The sequence below is a fragment of the Eulemur rufifrons genome, chromosome 3 (assembly GCF_041146395.1).
Source record: "Eulemur rufifrons isolate Redbay chromosome 3, OSU_ERuf_1, whole genome shotgun sequence".
NCBI classification, from domain to species: domain Eukaryota; kingdom Metazoa; phylum Chordata; class Mammalia; order Primates; family Lemuridae; genus Eulemur; species Eulemur rufifrons.
In genome coordinates, this window is record NC_090985.1 from 46,082,412 (window position 1) to 46,104,164 (window position 21,753).

At 36.0% G+C, this 21,753-nt stretch overlaps 1 protein-coding gene across 1 annotated transcript in view; it reads left to right on the forward strand.

The window, feature by feature from the left end:
• The first annotated feature begins 4,670 nt into the window (after nt 1–4,670).
• RAD21 (RAD21 cohesin complex component) overlaps nt 4,671–21,753 on the forward strand; it is a 32,395-nt gene continuing 15,312 nt past the window's right edge. The window contains exons 1-4 of the mRNA XM_069466063.1: nt 4,671–4,854; nt 12,240–12,414; nt 19,885–20,014; nt 21,155–21,254. Of these exons, the coding sequence (XP_069322164.1) occupies nt 12,271–12,414; nt 19,885–20,014; nt 21,155–21,254 (374 nt within the window). The 5' untranslated portion in view covers nt 4,671–4,854; nt 12,240–12,270. The remainder of the gene's footprint in view (nt 4,855–12,239; nt 12,415–19,884; nt 20,015–21,154; nt 21,255–21,753) is intronic.

The following is a 21,753-nucleotide window of genomic DNA, read 5'->3' on the forward strand; positions in this document are numbered from 1 at the left end:
CTGCCATGAATATCTCAGACCCCACTAATAATAAAATCCCAACATTAGTCTTACGGACTAAAGTACAATGTGAGTTTCTGTAATAATGCTAATTCCTCATATATGGTTAGCAAATAGGGGAATGATTTCCAAAGAACATGGAAGTTACAGTGACACAGGTGTGATTACTTTTCCCAACATGTTAATTTTTTGACCCCATCAAGGTAATGCAAAGCCCATGTACTGAGCTCAGCTAGTCACGGAGAACAAGAGTACTGTACATGATGTCCATTCACTTCAAGTCAGCTCATGGCTCAGTTTAGCTCCATGCTGAAGGGCTTTCAGTAAGCACTTAATCTCTGCATTTTGCTCTTTTCTCATAACTCTGCAGCTTTTATCTTTCTTTACACCCCTTCCATCAATCACCTTCACCTTCTTTGTAGTAAAAGTACTATATTTGCTATATTACTTCCTTGACTGGTGGTAATTTAAAATGTCTTTTTAAGTTTGCAATGATTTTTATTAGGATTGTTAGCATTTTTGTTAGTTGCATTGGTTTTAAGAGATCTACCTTAACCCTATTGTCCTCCACTTTGCATAATAATTTTTCTAAGCAATTTTCACAGAATGTATTGTATTAAAACAACAAAAAATGACTGCGTTCTGGAATGGGTAGAGGGTTTCAGAAGAAACACTTTCAGCTTTTAGTGAGCACTCATTATTTTTCTTCTTTGTTTTTCTTTTTTTTTCCCCTTTCTTTTTTTAGAGATGGGGGAGTGAGGAGGACATCTCTCACTACATTGTCCATGCTAGGCTTGAACTCTTGGGCTCAAGCAATCCTCCTGCCTCAGCCTCCTGAGTAGCTGGGACTACAGGCATGCACCATCATGCCCAACTAGCACCCATTATATTCAAAGATACACCACATTTATAGAAGAGATGATGGATTTGAACATAGAGGAAATACATGAAAATAGTCACTGACAAAAATTCCCAGCTATAGAGTTAAACGTGCTCCCAGTATTGAAATGTTGTTAGCATAATGACATTTTCTGGAAAAAGTCCAAGTGATTAACATAGATCCTGACCCAGCTTCTGCCTCTGAGGCTTCCCCTGGTCTCCACATCAGTAATTGACAAACTCACATTCCCCTCTGGCCCCGAGACTAGCCCTCTATTATCCCTGGGCTCACTCCTGCTCCTAGTAATTTTTCTGTACTGACATCTACCTGCCTGAGCAGACCTTCAGCCCAGCCTTGACAGGAATGTTTGCAGCCCCTCTCTAGAGTCCTGACTTACTTAAATCCCATAGCTTCAACTTGAAGCTGCGGATGGACTGTGAATGAAATCTACCATTTCTAAGGCTTACAAAATTCTTTTTTCTCTCTCTCTCTAGCATGCACACGCGCACCCACACACACACGCCCTATTGTCACTCATTTACTTAATATCTAGCGTATTAAGAATTGCTGGGCACAGTGGTACGCACCTGTAGTCCCGGATATTCAGGACGATTGTTTGAGAGTGGGAGTTTGAGACCACCAGCCTGGGTGACAGTGAGCCCTCTATCAAAAAAAAAAAAAAAAAAAAAGAATTGATATTTCAAATAATGATGTTTTTCCTTAATTCCCCTATTTCTCATATATTGGTAATTTCTGGATCTGATTATGACATTTTTTACTATGAATTTTGTCCTTAAAATGTATTCCCTTTTTGATCAAAACTCCTTTTACGAATAGACAAGATATTGTTGGCACTAGAAGGAAAGCCAGAATCTGCAATTCTTCCTCAGTCACTTTCAATCCATTTTCCTTGGCTTCACCCAAAACCTTAAAAAAGCTATTCGCTCTTTTTGGACTTTGATCAACTTTAGAAACCTCATGCAACAAGTATTTTACATTTTGATTTTTTTATAAAGTTTTTTTTAAATTCTGGTGTAACATATTTAACATTCACCTATTACTAACATAGAAATACTCCCAAAAATCTTTTTAACTTATTCTTTTCTTCATCTGACTGCTCCTACTTACTATAATTCTTTCAATGTTATAGAGAATCCTGTTTTAAAAGTTTGCCAGTTCACAGGAACAAGTCTGCAAAGCTATGTGTAAATCTTAAACAAATCTGCTATTATGTGTTTTATCATCTCTTTCTACATGGTTTTTAAGTCACAAAAATTTCTCAGTTGTGTTTGGGTGTTGTCATAAAATAATATGGCATATACAGAACACAGGTATTTTTATTGATATACTAATGACAGTGGCAACATTCAGTTTCTCAGTCATTGCCCAATATCATACAAGTTATCAGAAAATGAAAGCAGACCATTTCCAACTGAAAGAAGACTAAATCTGTAATTGAAATCTGTCCTTTTAAGGTTTTAGTCAAACAAATTCACAATTACTAAATTTGACAAATGCACATTCATCAGATAAGTATTCCCAGGTAGAGGAGATACTGCAGCTAACTCCTGCAGTAAGAAATTTAACTTGACATTTTAGTACAAGGAGATGAATGAGTATGTTGATAAGATGGGACTCAAGTCAGAACAGAACATACATCTGTTCAAAAGAATCAAATCCAGCAGGTTTCAGGGACTAAGGTTGTATGTGAGGAAACTATATTAAAATCCATGAATGGGAAGGTAGGCTCAGAGATAAGAGCTATTGAGTAAGAACAAATAGTTCAAGAGAAAAGAAATGTAGTACCTTGTGAGTTCAATACCAACTGGGGGAAGATGAGAGTGTGCAAGAGAGAGAAAGAGAGAATAATTTTCAAATATGGGCACAGAGCAAAACATAGTCAGGATAGGGCATTTAGAGTATCCAGGTATTTACTGATATTCTTAAAAGGTGAAGAACTGATAAATATTTGCCATACTTTACTGGCTATTTCATTACTCAGAAAGTAGAAGGAACTAGAGTAATTGCCACCATTTATTAGTTACTCATTTCCTAGCACTATACTAAGCACTTTGTATATGTGATCTCATTTAATTCTTTCAACAATCATAAGTATTATCCCCATTTTATAAATAAAGAAATCAAAACCCAGAGACATTAAGTAAATTGCACATGGTAAAACAGCTGTGAGGCAGAAGAGAAGAATTTGAACCCAAAGCCCATATCCATAACCATCCTTCAAAGGTTAATAAATACAAATGTTAAAGAAAAGGTAAGCCTGTTGACTTAAATGTTAGAATCAGACTTGAAAACAGAATTTTGTTCACACTCAGAGAAAATACATATGATTCCAAGGACAAAAACTCTAAAAACTAGTATAACTAGTTTAATATAAGAGAGACAGGAAGTGGCAATGCATATTCATCTGACCATTGTTTGAAACTGAGAGATTTAAACTGTGATCCTTAAGCTAACAGGAGACTTTTTAAATTTTAGGAGGTCATTTAGCAGCTGATACACTCAAATTATTTTGAAGGGAAGAATTAAATCGTTCACTGACAGAAATCGAATTTTCTGTTGTAAAAAGTTTAATTGTTAATGAGACTGTGTTGTTTTTGAGATGATGTAACAACTACGAATGTTGAGTTTGCTTAAAACCATACCAGCAGAAAGGATGCCAATGTTTCAAGCATTTAATCTGTATCAGTTGAGAAAAAGCATATTGAAAATAGTAAAAATGCTTACACCCCTTCTCTCCCCAGCTTGGCATTTTAATCACCCTTAATGACAACTTAAGAGTCTCCATTAAAAAACAAAGAATAAAAATTTGCCCAACTAAAACAGCAATTAACTTGACGAAGCTTTGAGTTCTGGCTACCATGGCCACGTAGCTAATGGACTCCAGCCAGTGAGAACTCTGATACAAGCCCAAAACAGTGAACCCAGAATGAGTGGAGCACAAGACTGCCCACTTTCTCATGCACCTGTTATATCATAACAAGGGTAAAAATATGTTGTTTTTGTGTTGTTGAAATCCTGGAAGGATACAGCACTTAAGGGTGGGAGCTGCTGACAACGAAGAGCATATGTGCTTAAATGTCTATTTTTCCTGCATATTTTACTTTAAAAATGAGTCTAAAGCCAGAAACCGGACACAAAAGTAAATTATTCCCCCATATATATCTGTATCTGTCTCTTCTTCATGCTACAAAAAAATATTTGTGGAAATTTTAAGATTCTTCCCTAGCTATACCGCAAGCTTCATGAGGGCAGGTATATCTCTGTTGTATTTATCATTATATCCCACAGTCTAGCTAGCACGTTGTGCGGCAAACAGAAGACTCTCTATAAATACAGGTTGAATGAATAAACCCTCACATTTTACGGAGCTAGTTTGAGGTTTCTATGTTACTTTCGTCGCTGTAGAGCGATTAAAATGATTTTTTTTTTTTTTCTGTCACGGGCACACAAAATTGCACAGTGACAGCTCTTTTTTTCAAAACAAGCACAAGAATAACGCTAAATCTAAATATTGACTGTACTGGTAAGCACTGCGCGTGCGCTATTTGCCAACTCCGCCACTCGAAGACCCTCTAACAAGAGGATCACCTTTGCGCTTGCTCAGTTGCGGGCTCCACAACCAGAGGGCGGGTTCCAAAGAAAAGGAAACGGTCATTGCGCCTGCGTCGCTCCTTCTGGCGACTTTGGCTGGCTGCGCAGGCGCACAGGTACCATTTTGACCGTAAACATCCTGCCGATTTGAACCGAGGATTTGGGCGGCAGGAAGAGCCGCGGCGTAACGGCAGCCATCTTGTTTGTTTGAGTGAATCGGAAAGGAGGCGGCGGCTGTGGCGGCAGCGGGAGCTTCTCCGAAGCTACACTTCACAAGGGATTCCCCCTTTCCCCGCCCCCTCCCCCAACCCTTTTCCCCTCCCCGGGCCACCCAGCCCGCCCAACTCCCAGCGGAGAGTAAGGTAAGAAACTCGGCCGACCCCTTCTTTTCCCCCAGCTCCCTCCCCCACCACTGCCCCGCCGTGCTGCCTTCGGGGAACCGGGCCCCGGGGGCGGGAGGAAGAGGGAGAAGGCCGCCCTCGCCGCGCCCCCGCGTGCTGCCACCCTCTGTGCTCCCGACCGGCGGCGCAGCCCGCCCGGGCCCTCCTTCGGCCGGGACCCGCGCAGGCTGGGCCCGCATCATCCCTTGTTCGGTAACAAATGGTACTGATCCGTTTTAAGACGTACGAAAGCCGTTACGTGGCCGGTCCCTCGGGGAGCCGGTCCTTATCATCTCCTCGAAGAGGCCGAGGAAACCCTGGGCCGCGGAGGGAGAGGAAGGAGGTTTGAACGAGCCCGCTCTGGCGACCGGGCCGCCTACTCCTCGGGTAAAAATGGCTGTCTGGGAAGACGCGGGATTCCGGGCGGGGGGAGGCGGTGGTGGGCCCTGCGCCCGCGATGCCAGCTCGGAGGGGGCAGCAGCCGTCCGCAGAGCTCGGGTGCGGGGATAGGGGACGTGCGGGCCCTGCCATTACGGGCATGGTGGCGCCCGAGGGGGTCCCTTGGCCAGAGACTGCTGCTATCCCCCGCTCCGCTTTTTTTTAAGGGAAAATTTTACATTGGGAATATTAAGTATTGGGCAGACCAGAAGAAAACGTGATGAAGGGAAGTTACTTCTGGTTCTTAGGAAATTAGCATAATTGGTTTTTCTCTCAACTTTTCGAATCAGTTTTTTAAAAATGATTAAGAATGTCGGATGGTGTAGAGACGCTGGGAGGTGTGTGTTTTTGGTAAATGCTTGAAGCCTTTTTCGTCGCTGAAAAGTGCTTTGCGAATGATAGGCTCTGATAGTGTGGGGTGACACTCTCCCCGGGCTGTGCTGCCAGACTTAGCGGCCCCTTCAAATTTGAAAGAAGGAAATGCTGGGGGATTTCTTTGGTCATTCTGATTTGTTTCGGCTGTCTTCAGCGTTCAAAAACGCCGTTGTGATGTAAAGGGTTTCTGGTAAAGGCTTGTGTTTATCAGTTTGTCTTTGCAATCGAAAGTTAATATTTGCTTTCATTATATACTGTTTAGAATAGTAATTGATTTCGAGGCGGGGAGGACGCCGCTGTTTTCTTAAAATGAGTGTAAATGCTAGTGAGCCAGGTGTCTGCAGAATTTTGGAGGACAGGCTGAAGAAGTTTTCCTAACTGTAGTCATTAAGTACTTTTGTTTAATGTTGAAGGCAACTAATTATTTTTGGAAAGGCATCGATGAGGACATATGCCATATCCAATGATTAAATTACTTAACGGGTTGTATAGTTGAGGTGACAGCAGTGCCTAATGGGTTGTGTAGTTGAGGTGACAGCAGTGCATAACTAATGGACATAGTGCTTTTTATAAACAAGTCAGAAATTACATTGGTGGAACAGAACCTTTACCCTTACTGTGTTTATAAAGGCCATAGGCTAGTATACTGTAGAATTAAGCTTTTGACTTAGAGTGGTAGGTGAATAAAGTATTCTTAAAATTGAGACTTTCTTTCCTAATGAATTCTTATTTAGCAGAACATACAAACTCAGAAAAATTTTATCTTTTGCAGTTGGGTATAAAAGGGAAATTTTCTAATTCTTGACAAATAAAGATTGGGTTTTTTGTTTAAATGTCATGTCAAAGTTATTAAGCGCGATCATGCTGGCTGGTTCATTTTTTGCTGCAAGATTGTTTTTAAAGTTACTGTTTGTATTTACCTATGTTGGGTATGCTGTTCTATTTGATTTTCAAAATCCTTATTGGTGAATATTATCCCCGCTTCACAGTTGAGAAAACTAAAACTCAGATGTCAAATAACTTACTCACCATTGCACAACAACTAAGGAGGGAGCTGAATTTAAACCTAGAACTGTCAGATTGTAAAACCCTTGGTCAAAGGATGTTAGAACTAAAAGGGAGGAGAGCTCTAGTGTGCAGGGTCAGAAATAACTTCTCTCTCTGAGATCCTTCTTCCACCTTGCAGAGAGATAGTTCCATTCTTATCTAAGTTAGGTGTTGATGTTTTCCAAGGTTAGTAAATCACCAGACTTCAACTTTTCAGGTTTATAATAGGGAAACTGAACTACATAGAGGTTAAGCAGCTTAACTTGCTATCAATGGCAATGTAGGATTATGTCTTTACTCCCAGTGTAGTAGTTGTTATTTTGAAAGGTGATATATATGAACGCTGGGAGTTTAAATAGAAATCAGACAGTACAAAAAGGAAGGCCTCACTTTCCCTGCATACTCTCTTTCCAGAGGTAATCAACGTCCCCCATTTTTTCCCTGCATACCCACTTTCCAGAAGTTAGCAATGTCACCAGTTTTGTACATACTGCACAGATATTTTAAACTTGAACTGTTCTGCATTTATCCTGGAGATTTTCTATATGAATACAAATTTTGTATCCGTGTTCAAGACTACAATGTATAGTTGTCCCCAGGGGGATTGGTTTAGGACCAATCGTGGATGCTCAAGTCCCTTGTATAAAATGGTGTAGTATTTACATGTAACCTACAAGTACATCCTCCTATATACTTTAAATCATCTCTAAACTAACTTATAATACCCAGTACAATGTAAATGCTATGAAAATATTTGTTATACAATATTTTTTATTTGTATTTTTATTGTTAATTTTTTGTAGGTTTGTTTTTTGTGTTTTTTCGGGGGGGGGTTGCCTCCTAAATATTTTCGATCCCCAGTTTAGTCCTCAGATGGGGTGCCCATGTATACAGAGGTCTGTGTTCTGTTGTATTGGTGTTATAAGTTTTCATGGTGCTTATTGATGGCCAGTTAGGTTATTTCTAATGTTTTGGTGTTCCATTCTGGCAAAGCAACATAGTGTTGTAGTTCAAGCTTCATTTCCATTAGATACTAGTGACATATATCTGACCTCTCCTTTGTTCTCTCATCTGTAAAGTGGGCCAGTATTTACTTATAGAATGGCCGTGAGGCGATTGGATACCTAAAACACAGAGTGCTTAGTGTTTTCTTTTGGTTTTTCGGTGGGTTTTTTGTTTTTCTTTTGTCTTTAGTATGATATACCTCCAAATATATCTTTTATATTGATTACTGGAAGTACAATTTCTGGCTAGAAAATATGAGTTTGAAATTTCCATAAGATGTTGCCAAATTGTCCCTTCAGAGAGTTCATACCAGTTCACATAACCACTATCCTACCATGCTTTCTAGTAGATGTGTGAAATTTTGGTAATGACTGATGTTACTCTGGAAACGTGAGCTTTGACTTTGAGTCTTTGGAATAATCCTAAAGAAATTCCTTCTTTTTTTTTGTATTGCTGAATATGTTTTAAAATATCAATCTTTTTGCCATTTTATATCAGACTTTAATTTTTTTAGAATCAGTTGAAAAAAGTTGCTTGTTGCTTTAGAAAAAACTGATTCAGAAATTATGAAATTGCTAAGCTGTGCTCTGGTATCAAATGCAGGTTTTCTGCTAAGGTCTTTTGTAAAGGATTAGAAGAATGTAGAATCTTCAAAACCTACAGAAATTAGTCAACCTTTTTTTAAGGTTGGATAAATTTTGGTATTATTGAGGAAACAATTGGCTTAAAAGACAATAATGATTACACTTTCCCTTTATTCAGGTAAGAGTCAATAGTGGATGCACCATAGCTCCTTTGGCTTCCTGTAATTATTAGGGTGATTTCCTCTTGCTAATTATTTCCCAGATTAATTTTAGCACCACTCTGCTTTACTTACCTTCCATCCCATGCCAAGAAGGCATCTATTTAGGAATCTCTGCCTCTGCATAGCTGGGGTATTTTGGGCATGGTGCTCTGACCAGCTGCTGAAGTGCTGGCCATGAGCTACTGACACCTGTTAAAAAGTGCCAGTAGTTTTAATTTCTAAAACCTCTAAAGTTTTTTACATATGTTAATTATGAGATGACTTAGTATATCCTGCTTAATTATTCATTAAACGCATATTTAGTAATTGTTGTGGCAGACAGTATTCTAAGAACTAAATATTAAGGAGTTTTTTGTTTATTTGGAACACAGTTGTTTGCTTCCATAGTGAAACTTGGGATTTGCCATGTATTAATACAACAGTGACTGTATTTCTCAGAACACCCTGCCATATTGGGTTTCTATAAAATTCTCTAAATTTTATTTATAACACTCTATGCAGGGGCAGCTCAAGTTTTGCACTAACAAACTTTTTTAAGGCCTGAAGTAGAAACTGTTTGAAACTTAGGAGGCTCTCTTTGATTATCGGAAGTATATTTTGATGTACAAAATAATAAGTGGCAAATAAGGCACCCTTGAAATGTTACTATTAAATGCTTCTTCTACCTTAGAGTGTTTGATCTGAATTCTTCTTAGTATAGTATTCCTTAGTTCTTAACTCCAAATTTAGGAGAAAGAGTTTACAATGTTAGGCAACTGAAGTCTGTTTTTGTTTTTGGTTTTTTGGTTTTTTCCTTTTGAGAAAATTTTCTTAGTATGAATTAATGGTCCACTGGGAGCATTATGTTCAGAGAACGAGAATTTCAGGACCCTTTGCTATTAAGTGATGGAAAATGGAGATGAAACAAACCTGACTGCATTACTCTTGCACCACCACCCCCTACCCTCCCAGATATTTTTGACATGCTTGAAATCTCTTGCCTGTGATATTTTTAATTAAAATATATATTCTGTGGAATGTTGGAAAGAATGAGCATGTTTTTATTTGAAAGTACAATAAACACAATTCTCATTTTAAAATTTACAGTCTCTTTGTGAAAACATGAAAATTAGAGTTATCTATATCTTTTTTAAAAAGTTAATTCAAAAAAGATTTTACATTCTCACCAACAGCATCAGAGATCCAGCTTTTTCTGTATCCTTGCCAGCATTTGATGTTGCCACTATTCTTTATCTCTTGCAGTAGGTGTGGGGATAACTTGTTTGGCCTTAATTTGCATTTTTCAAATGGCTAGTGATACTGAACATCTTTTCATGTTTATTTGCCAATGGTAATCCTCTTCTGTGAAATTTTTATTTCTTTGCTCATTTCCTAATTGGATTTTTTTTTTCCTACTCTTGGGTTTTGGTAGTTCCGCACATATTCTACATCCAAGTTCTAGTCAGATGTGTGGTTTGCAAATATTTTTTTCCGAGTTTTGTAGCTTGTCTTTGCATTCTCAATGAGGCCTTTTGTAGAGCAAAAGTTTTTAATTTCATGAAGGCCAATTTATTGAGTAAGAACTTTTTCTTTATGGGTTGTGTTTTTGGTGTTGTGTCTAAAGATTCTTACCATGCTTTAGGTACTGAAAGTTTCCCCATTTTTTTCCTTAAAAGTTTTATAGTTTTACATTTAAGCCTATGATCTATTTTGAATTAATTTTTATATAATATGTGAGGTTTAGGTGGGTTTTTGTTGTGGTTTTTTTTTCCTTCTGTCTATGGATGGTAGTCAATCAGTCCAGCGCCATTTGTTGAAAAATCTATACTTCCTCCTTTGAATTGCTTTTGCATTTTTGTGAAAAATCAATTGAACCTGTTTGTGTGGTCTATTTCTGGGTTGTGTATTCTGTTTCATTGATCTGTGTGGTTTTCCCCCTCTGTCAGTACTACAGTGTTGAGTATTATAGCTATATAGTAAGCTTTGAAATTGGGTGGACTAATTCTTCCCACTTTTTCTTTTTCAAAATAGTTTCAGCTTTTTCTAGTTCTTTTGCCTTTCTGTATAAATTTTAGAATAATCTCTATAGGTGTAAAACATCTCACTTATTTTGATAATTGTAGTGTAGGAACTAAACATACAGTTATCATACTTACCAGCAATTGCAGTTTGGTACATTTATCCCAGAGAAATGAAAACTTGTTCGACAAGTCTGTACACAAATATTTATAGCAGCTTTATTTGTAATAGCCAAAAACTGGAAACAACCAAATGTCCTTTAGTAGGTGAATATCTAAGCAAATTGTGATACATTCATCACATGGAATCCTACCCAGCAATAAAAAGGAACATACTATTGATAAATGCAATAACTTATATGGTTCTCGAGAGCATTAGGCTGAGTCCAGAAAATCACATACTATATGATTCCGTATGTAACATTCTCAAAATAACAAAATTAGAAATGTAGAACAGAGTGGTGGTTGCCAAGACTTAGGAATGGTTGGGAGCAAGGGATGCGTGTGACAGAGCTTTGTGGTAATAGATTAGTTCTGCATCTTTTTGCACAAATCTGCATATTATAAAGTGGCATAAAATTATGTATACACATTGAACCAATGTCAGTGTCTTGGTTTTCATCCTCTCTTTTAGTTATATAAGATGTCACCATTGGGAGAAACTGGGCAAAGGATATGTGGGACCTCTCTACACTGTTATTACAACTCCTTGTGAATCTATTATTATTTCAAATTAAAATTTTTGAGTACTTTTATGTATTGTAGGTGTACTTGATTTTATTTCTGTAAAAGCAAGATGTACATCTTATTCTAGTCATGAACATTTTAGAAATAAGCAGAATTCATTTGGTAAAGTAGATTTCTTTTAAATCTTCTCTGAAACAGGGAAACTAAATAATATAAGGGAAATATCACACAGTTAATATACTCTTGCAGATGGGGGTTTTCAGGCTACCTTTCTTTTCTTAATGCATTAGCCTGCTGAAAGAAAAGTAAAATGTCAATAACATGCTTGTTATTCCAAGACTATTTCAGTCATAAGATAAATCTTATATTGTGCCATTGTCCTGGATTTAATATTTAAATTATAAGTAGACAAGTGCTTTTCAAGTTCTTCAGTTAAAAAGACTATGTATATAATACTCTTTTTGAGCCTCAGTGTTTCTAAACTACCCACCTGTAAAATAGAGGCACCCTACCTACTTAGCTTTGCCTGATTGAATGTGAAATGCTTAGCACAGTGCTTGTCCACATGGTAGCAATTTTACAAAGCATTTAGCTGAGAATCTCAATTTTTAATGAGATTCTAAAAAATGGAAATTTCCACATGGATTATTATTATCTGTGGCTGTGTATCTTTCTTCTTAGATATTCTTTTGCCATGAAAAATACATTCTCTAGTTTTTGGCCAGTAAGCAGACAGTTTCCACCATCAGTAATCAGGGTAGGGATAGAATAAGGCATGAAAGAGATTTAATCTTTTTGTCCTTTTTATCTTTAGCCCTTAGTATTTTGGGGACTTCTTTTGGCCCTCTCAAAATTAAAACAATAGATTGCTTTTTAAAATGCATATTACATATTTACTCACACTTTTTGTAGTTCTTGTATTTAGAAGAATAGGAAACTTTTCAGATTTCTTATGTCTTGATAAATATTTCAATTCTCATATGATACTTACATTAACTTTTTGTTCTTCTCAGGTTTTCTTCTAATTCATAGTCAACCAGAACAATGTTCTACGCACATTTTGTCCTCAGTAAAAGAGGGCCTCTGGCCAAAATTTGGCTAGCGGCCCATTGGGATAAGAAGCTAACCAAAGCCCATGTATTTGAGTGTAATTTGGAAAGCAGTGTGGAGAGTATCATCTCACCAAAGGTATGTTTGATGTTGCTATTTCTATTTACTTTGTTGATGGTTTATTGATATGTGAAATAGAACTTATAAAACAACTTTTTAGGTAGGCATCTGTGTATATTGGGGGCAAGAAAAATCCATAGATTGATTATCCAAAGTTTTGCTCTATTATTATATGAAGTCTTTATCACTGCTAGATATTTGTTGTGATCACAGTTTGATTTTTCTCTTTAAAAATTCTCTAAGTGCACAGATATTTTCATTTGTCTGTTTTAATGACCAACAAGCGTGAGGTGGGGCAGTGTCCAAATATTTTATATTTAGCTTTCTAGGTATTAGGAACATGTACTTAACATATATAAATGTTCCTGATCTAGGCATGTACAAAATATTCAAAATAAGAGACCCATTAATTAGAAAAAGGTTCAGGGGCCGGATCTATCTTATTCACATGGCAAATATTGTCCATGTCACTTGCATTATTACATTAGCTTCACAGGCCTGCTTGCTTTTTCTTGAAGATACTAAAGTTTTTCCCTATCTTAGAACTTTTGTACTTGCTATGTCCTTTCCAAGGAGCACTTTTTTCCTAATATTTGCTCCTTTCCTTAATTACTGTCTGTCTCCCACTAGGATGGAAGCCCCATGTATGTCCTTATCTGCCTTGTTCACTGATCTGTTCCTAGAGGAGCTTTTTTTGACATCCTCTGAAACTGTTCGGAAGCAGTGGTTTCCACACTTAAGTGGATTTCACAGATACTAGGATTTCACAGATATTAATAGTATAACTTAAAGTAATAATTCATGGAGTTTTTGCTTTGCCAGGAAAGGACTTTTAAAACACACAGATGCTACTATCATTAGCATTTCATAGAAGAACAGATATAGAAGGACTAATCTCAAAGGAAAAACCCTTAAATATAATTTAAATGTGTATTTTAAAGGTTCTTCCCTGCACCTTCCTTTTACATATACATACACACCTGTGCACACGCATCACATGCATGTACCAACTATCTTCTTGTGAAAATGTTCCAGATCACAGCTGTGTGGACAACATTGGGAACTACTCATCTTAGAAATGTCAGTTTAGACAATGTTGGCATACTGTGTTATATAGAGTAATTTTTATTGCTGGAAGAGTAAGAGAAATCTTAGCAGAATAAAGCTTGGGGTGTATCAGAGACTTACTCAGATAAGTTATGTGGAAAAGTGTATTTTTTTAGGTGGGGGAAGTGAAAGATTGTGCTTGGAATTACAATAAAGTTTCCATTTGCATATGGAATTTTGCCTGGTTTTAGAGTTATCGCTAATGGAATTTGTTAGTATTAAAGACATTTATATCATTCTTTCTAAGAGTATTATTAATTTGAAAATTTTAATAAAATGAAAACTTTGCAAACAAAAAGAGAAAAATACATAGTCTGTAATTCTATCACCCGGAGAAACCTCTAGTGATATTTTGGTATGCCTGGTAGACTTTTGTATGTGCATGTATAGTACACATAATTTTTATGTATGTGTACTCAAAAACTGCATTATATTATTTGTAATAAGACTGCACTCAGGAACAGACCCACCATCATTTTTAATGATTGGAATTTACAGTGTCATAGCCTCTTATCCACAGAGCTTATATAAAATTTGAAATAGACTTGACCTAAACTGAAGTAATTTAAATATTCGTAAGTTTACCATGGAAATGCTTATGTGTATGATCGTTGGGAGCTGCTCTGGCCCATCTTAGGAATATTGTATGCATGTGTTTTTGTGTGTACACACTGCATTGCCTTTATTATAATCAGAAAGTTCCGAATTCTAAAGCACATTTGGCCCCTAGGCTTTCAGGTAAGCAATTACAGACCTATAAATCATGATTTATTTTATGTTTCTCTTCTCTTTTGAACAGTTTACATTATTTCTAATTTTCTGAAATTTTATTCTTGTCCTGTACAATGCAACCATTAAAAATGGTAGAAGAATAGTACAATGGAGAAAAGATAGTCTTTTCAACAAATAGTGCTGGAATGACTGGACATCAACATGCAAAAAAAAAAAAAAAGAAAAGAAAAGAAACAAGCTAAACAGACCTTATGCCATTCAGAAAAAAAAAATCAACTCAAAATGGATCGTGGACTCAAATGAAAAACACAAAACTATGAAACTCCTAGAAGATCATATAATACCAAATCTAGATGATCTGGATTTGGCAATGACTTTTTAGATACAGCACCAAAGGCACTATCTCTGAGGAAAAAATTCATAAGCTGGACCTCATTAAAATTAAAAATTTCTGCTCTGTAAAAGACACTGTTAAGAGAATGAAAAGAGAAGCCACAGACTGGGAGAAAAATCTTTACAAAAAAATATATATAATGACTGTTATCCAAAATAGACAAAGAACTCCTAAAACTCAACAATAAAACAACCCAATTAAAAAATGAGCCAAAGACTTTTAACAGACACCTCACCAAAGAAGATACACAGAAGACAAATAAGCCTATGAAAAGACACTCCATGGTATATATGCAAAGTATTAGGTCATTAAATATGAAATGTCCGATTTCAAATCAAAAGTGTAGTTTATTATATCTCAAAGAAGAAGCAGTACAGTTAATCAAAGTATGTGCCTAAGCTATCAACACAGTTTTACCATCTTAATGGTAGCTTGTTTATGCCAGCAACGAAGAAACCTAGAGAGCAAGTGGCAGTGAAATCGCCAAAGGCTTTTTCCACAGCTTGTTGAGTTGCATATTTTTCCTTGTAAGAAGTGGTCCAAAGCCTGGAAGAAGTGGTAGTCAGTTGGTGCAAGGTCTGGTGAATATGGTGGATGTGTTTCCAAGTCCCGCCTCTGTAGTTTGAGCAGCATTGTTTGTGTGATATGTGGTCAAGCATTGTCTTGCAAGAGGATTGGCCTGTCTCTATTGACCAATGGCTGCTTAATTGAAAGTATCCCCATCAATTCATCCAGTTGGCTGCAGTAGATATTCACTGTAATCTATTGACCAGATTTCATGAAGCTGTAATGAATAATACCAGTACTGGACCACAAAACAGACACCATTAGCTTTTTTTGATGAATATGCGGTTTGGGCCTATTGTTTGGCACTTCATCTTTATCCAACCATTGTGCCAAACACTTGAAGTTGTCAAAAAGAATCCATTTGTAATCACATGTAACAATAAAGTGTAGAAATGGTTCGCCTTTATATCATGACAGCAAAGAAAGGCAAGCTTCAAGACGATTTCTCTTCCGACACTCATTTAACATGTTAACTGTCATGTGAGTTTTATTTAACTAATACTAGTTTTGAGCCCGGGGCCTCTTGAAGCATGTGTAACCCACACTTCTCTTCACCTTGGGAGCCTTGAGAATTGTAGCATATAACTCACAGAAAACAATAAAAAATGACATTTTTCATTAAATTAGAAAGTATCATTTTGTTTTCAAAGTTTTAGTTCTATTTTTGTAATAAAACACTGTGGCCCCAAGGAAAAATATTTTTTTCTAGTGTGGCAGTCAATGTGTTCATTCATGTGGTACCCAACTATCCAGCTTCTTTACCTTGCCAATTTGTTTGAAATGATCCAATATTGTTGGAATAGTAACATCAGACCTTGCTGTTAATTCACACATAGGTTGAAAAGGATTCACTTCCACTGGAGATTTCAGCTCATTATTATCCACCTTGGTCTCAGGTTGCCCATATGGCTCATTTTCAAGATTAAAATCACCAGAACAGAACTTTCCAAACCATCAGCTTACTGTGCATTCATTAGCCGCATACTTTCCAAACACTTAGTTGATATTACAAGCTGTTGGCTTTGCATTGGTTCCACAATGGAACTCATTCAAAAATAACTCAAATTTTTGACTTACCCATGGTTTCGCAAAAATTGCTCTAAAAAAAATTAGAAAGATAATCACAAGCCAAACTGTGTGTTTGAAAGAATGAAGGTGTGCCTTCACAATGAAAATAAAACAAGAAATGTCAGAGTGAAATGTCAGAGATAACAACTGTCAGTATTTAAGGGAATCGGACATTTCATACTTAATAAAACAATACGATACCACCACATACTTACTAAAATGGCCAAAATCCAAAATGCTGACAACACCAAATAACTGGCAAGGATGTGGAGAAACAGGAACTCTCATTCATTGCTGGTGGAAATGCAAGATAGTACAGCCACTTTGGAAGACATTTTGGTGGTTTCTTACAAAACTAAACATAATCTTACCCATACAGTCCAGCTCCTTGGTATTTACTCAAAAGAGTTGAAAACTTAACGTCTACACAGAAACTTACAGGTGTTTATAGCAGTTTTATTCATAATTGCTACAACTTGGAAGCAACTAAGTAAGATTTCCTTAAATACATATTACTGAATAAAATAAGCCAATCTGAAAAGGCCACATACAATGTGATTCCAACTATAGTACACTCTGGAAAAGGCAAAACTATGGAAACAGTAAAAAGATGAGGGCTTGGGAAGGCAAAGCACAGAGGATTTTTTTAGGTCAGTAAAGCTATTCTGCATGATACTGTAGTAATGAATACATGTCATTGTACCTTTGTCCAAACTCGTGGACAGGAGTGAACTCTGATGTAAACAATGAGCTTTGGGTAATGATGTCTCTGTGTAAGTTTATCAGTTGGAATAAATGTACTACTCTGATGGGAAATGTTGATAGTGGAGCAGGCTGTGCATGTAGTGGGGAAGGAGGTATATGAGAAATCTATGTATCTTCTACCAAGGTGTGATCTCAACCTAAAACTGCTCTAAAAAATAGTTCAGGAATGGTGGTAGAGCTTATGGAAAGACCTTTCCTCGAATGCAGTCTTGCAACAACCAATATAATATATTTTAATACAGTTTTGATATATATATACCACATACATGAAAAAAATTATGTGTACATGCGCTCACCAAAACATGCATATAGGAAAGCCTAGAAGGCATACCAAGATATTATTAAAGATTTCTCTAGGTGATAGGATTACAGGTTGTTTTTATTTTTTTTTTTAAACTAACCATTTACTAAACATTTGTTAAATCTTTGTTCACATCCTTAAGTCTTTCCTAAGATTGATGTTTAGGAATATAATTGATGGGCTCAGTGTTATACAGACTTTTAAGATTTCTGATATACATTAACAGTCTGCTCTCTGGTAATACTGTACTAGTTAGCACTGCTGGTCAAATTATATGAGAATGTGGTATTTTCTATTTTTTTATAGGTATACTTAGATAAGCAAATGGAAAAGGGAGAAACTGTATGCTCTTTTCTGGAAATTGATATATATGGCTAATGTTTAATATCCTAAGCAAATATTGAGAATGTTTGGCTTAAAAGGATAAAATTTTTTGTAATGTGTGCAGAGTAGTTTGTACCCTCTTAGGAATACTACAAAAGAGTATGAAACAATCTTACATATGAAGATTTGCACTAACAGCTGCAAAGCAAACCATACAGTTCAAGAATAATGTAAAAGATTGTAGTGTGTATGAATGAGTGAATAACTTTAAATTTTTAAAATCATTTCTAAGTGAGTTTTTATTCGATTTTGTTTAAATTGTAACAGGATGTAAAGATATTTCCACATACTGAAGTACCATGAAAATTTCTAATGTTTGCTTGGTGTGCAGTTATTGTGGGAAATGCTGGTTTAGTTGTTTAGAACAAGTGTCAGATGTGTGACTCAGTTGCAACTATAAGCTTGAATGCTTTTGCTCTCTTCTCTCCCCTTCTTCCCCATTGGAAGAGTCCCTGGCACCCTTTGCAGAGCTCTCCCTAAATATGTAGCCTATGGTCTTTATTATACTTACACTCTGTAACACACGCTAACTCAAAAGCAAATTTGCTTTTTACCTACCCCTAGGCTAAATTTGCATTTTACCTACTCCTAGGCTAAACTCCGAAGCAAACTAATCCTGAAAGCCAGCCTCTGCCCAGGCACCACTTTTTGAAAGTTACTAGTTCTAGAGAGGGTAATGGTGAACAGAGATTTCTTTTTCTCTTATCTTAGTGAAGGTACAGTTAATATTAATTTTAAGTTTTATAAGACCACATAAAAGTAGATTCTGTTTTTCCATTAGGAACAATATTTCAATTGGAAATTCTTTGTATCGGGGATTTATCAATCTGTTAAGTCCTAGATTTGATCACAAATTGATATAACTTTGGATATCTAAAAATTTATAGCTTTAAACTTTATAATTTATGTCATAAGTCACATAAAATACCCATAAATATAGAGCCTGGGAGTCACAAGTGGGGTCCAGAATGCTATCGAGAGTATACATATAACTTGAAATATAGCATTTTATTTTACATATAATACACTAATCATAATTTAAACTTCCAGCAAATGTTTAACGATTTTCTTGTTACCTTAGAATTTTACAAGTTTTATGGTGTGATTTGGGAAACTATCTGGGGAAGTTTGAGTTTGTATTACTTTGATCTTTGAATAAAATTTTCTTCTGATAGCCAGAGGAATTTTAAATACTTATGTTCAAATTAGGTGTGTGTTTGTCTCATTCTTTTCCTAACTACTGCCTCTCACCCCACATACTAGATCCCACATTAGCATTGATAAAGATCAAGATCTACCTTGAAAAAAGACTAAGCAGTGTATTTTCTGGTTAAAAAAGATGGGTACCATTATCCTTTATTAGTTAATACACTTGCCAGAATGCTATCCTTTATCAGTTAGTGTGCTTTCCAATTAAGTAATACCAACTTAATTAAAAATGGCTTAAACGATAAGGGAAATAACAGTTTTACTTAACTAGAAGTTTGAAGGCAGGAAGAAGATCTGAGATTGGTTCGGCAGCTTGATGATGCCATCCAAGGACTCACAGTCTTGAGCTTGTGGGCTTTTTGACTTTGTACTTAAGGCATTGTGGTTACAGGGTGACTGCGTACAGCACCACACCAAGCCTACCTACTCACAAAGCAGGAATCGGTGAAGGAAAGAATTTTTGTTGGGAAAATCCTCAAAAACTCTTTGGTATGCTTTACACCTGTTTCTCAATTGGCTGATCTGTGTTACATGCCCACTTAAGAACAAGTATTAGCATAGGGGAGTGAGATAATTATCTTTCAAGGCTGGGAACACTTGCTTCTCAAACAAAATTTGAGTTCAGTTAGCCAGCAAGGAGCAATGGCTCTGGATTAGCAACCAAAGGTGCTTCATAATTGGCTGATGACAATCCATGGAATGGTTTAGTACTACCTTCAAGTTTATATTAATTCATGAATTGCTGCCCAGTCTGTCTTTTGGGGATACTCAGGGAATTTATGGTTAAAGACAGTGAAAAATAAAATATAGATGATTATGAGGCAACTTTAAAATAAATGGTATTTTTTATGAAAAAATAAAGTAAAAATTTCTATAAACAGTACAGAACGCAAGCTTTGAAGTATGATTACCTCTAAAACTATACAATTTATAAATTAGAATATTAATGTTTTATTTGTAGGTGAAGATGGCATTACGGACATCAGGCCATCTCTTATTGGGAGTAGTTCGAATTTATCACAGGAAAGCCAAGTACCTTCTTGCCGACTGTAATGAGGCATTTATTAAGATAAAGATGGCTTTTCGCCCAGGTATTGTTGAACTTTTTTTCTTCTTACTGTGGAATTTCTCATGTTTTCTGTGGAAAATAGCTAAACACATATTCTAGATCAACATGTTTTGTTTTATTGCAATATAATGAACCCATCAGAGATAGGGCAGGGCTTGAGGAGGTAATGGTTAAAGGGAGGAAACCTACTTTACTTGCCATCTGTTCTACCTGTGAAGTAATGAAAATCACCCCTTTTTTGATCTTCCTTTGGAGCTTTGTCTTTTAATTCTTTTTGGTGTTTTGCATAGAACTAAGTCATTAGAGGTTGAAATGTTGAAAATTGTTATATGATGATTTTTTAAAATATAGCTCAGAAAAGACAATCTTAGGATTTTACATTTTTTTCTGAATAATTTTAGTATACTCTTAAAATAAAATTCATTTGTTGAGCCTTTTCATTAAGTGTCTTTGTAGTTATTTTATTTTAGATAATGTTTAGCTCTAAAACTAGACTCTGCCAACCAAACTTCCCTCTGAATATGGTTATAATTAATAGGGTATTTATCTGAATTCACCTCTCATATTTTTTAAAGCATTGATGACATTTTATTTTAATCAAAATAATCTGAATGTATAGCAGAGATGGCTTATACAATAGTTTCTACTGAGGATACATTCTAATACTTCAATTTATTTTACTAGAAGAACAGTAAAATGTTTGAGATATAAGATTTTTTGTAAAAGCAAAATATTTAGGCAAAGGCTGTGACACTTAGATGAATTCTAACATATTTGGCCACTTAAGTGCCTTTTGTTTAAAATACATGCTTTTTTTATTTTATTTTATCTTTCTCTTAAAGTAAGGTGGATATGTAGGGTACTCCTTTGCAGTCATTCTTTGTCCCCCTCGAAAATAATCATGCTTAGTTAGAAAACTTTATTAATATTGTTGGTATGTCCATTTAAAGATTTATCAGGTTCATACATAATTAGTGCTTTGACCTTTATTTGTAAAGCAAGGAGTATGAATTATGATTGTGCAAAAACAGAAGTATTTGTCCTTCAGGGTACTTTGCATTCTAGAATATAAACCTGGGAAGTTATATTGCCTTTACCTCCCTTTGATCCTTAGGTAATCTATAGTGTAGCTAGACATTCAGACTTAGCATTTCTTTTCCAGGTGTCGTTGACCTGCCTGAGGAAAATCGGGAAGCAGCCTATAATGCCATTACTTTACCTGAAGAATTTCATGACTTTGATCAGCCACTGCCTGACTTAGAGTATGTGTCTGGTTTGTTTTGTTTTGTTTTGTTTTGTTTTATTTTGTTTTGTTAATTGTTGGCTTGGTGTATAAAAAGTAATAATACTAGCTTCCAGATGTATAGTTTTCCTTGGAATGTTTTTTGACACTGAGTTAAGACGTAGCTAAAATGCATGTGCTTTCATTTAGGGCAGTATATAAATATGAAGTATATAACCTGAAAGTTTTTCTTCTGTAAGAAAATCACATGAGTGTCAACTTTAGCACAGCTAAGAGATGAGAATTTTGATCTGCTTAGGCCAAAGCTTGTGTAAACTAAATAGTTGTCCAGGTGTGTACTTTATTTACATAATGATATCAGTAAATGTGAAGTATTGCTTCGTGATACTTCTCAGTTATATGTTAAAGTCAGCTAATGATTATCTTCTTGGCCAAGCTGTACTTGGAGCCATAATTTTGGTGTTTTTTTTTTTAATTTTTATTTTAATAACCATATGAGATAACTTTCTTTAAAGAGC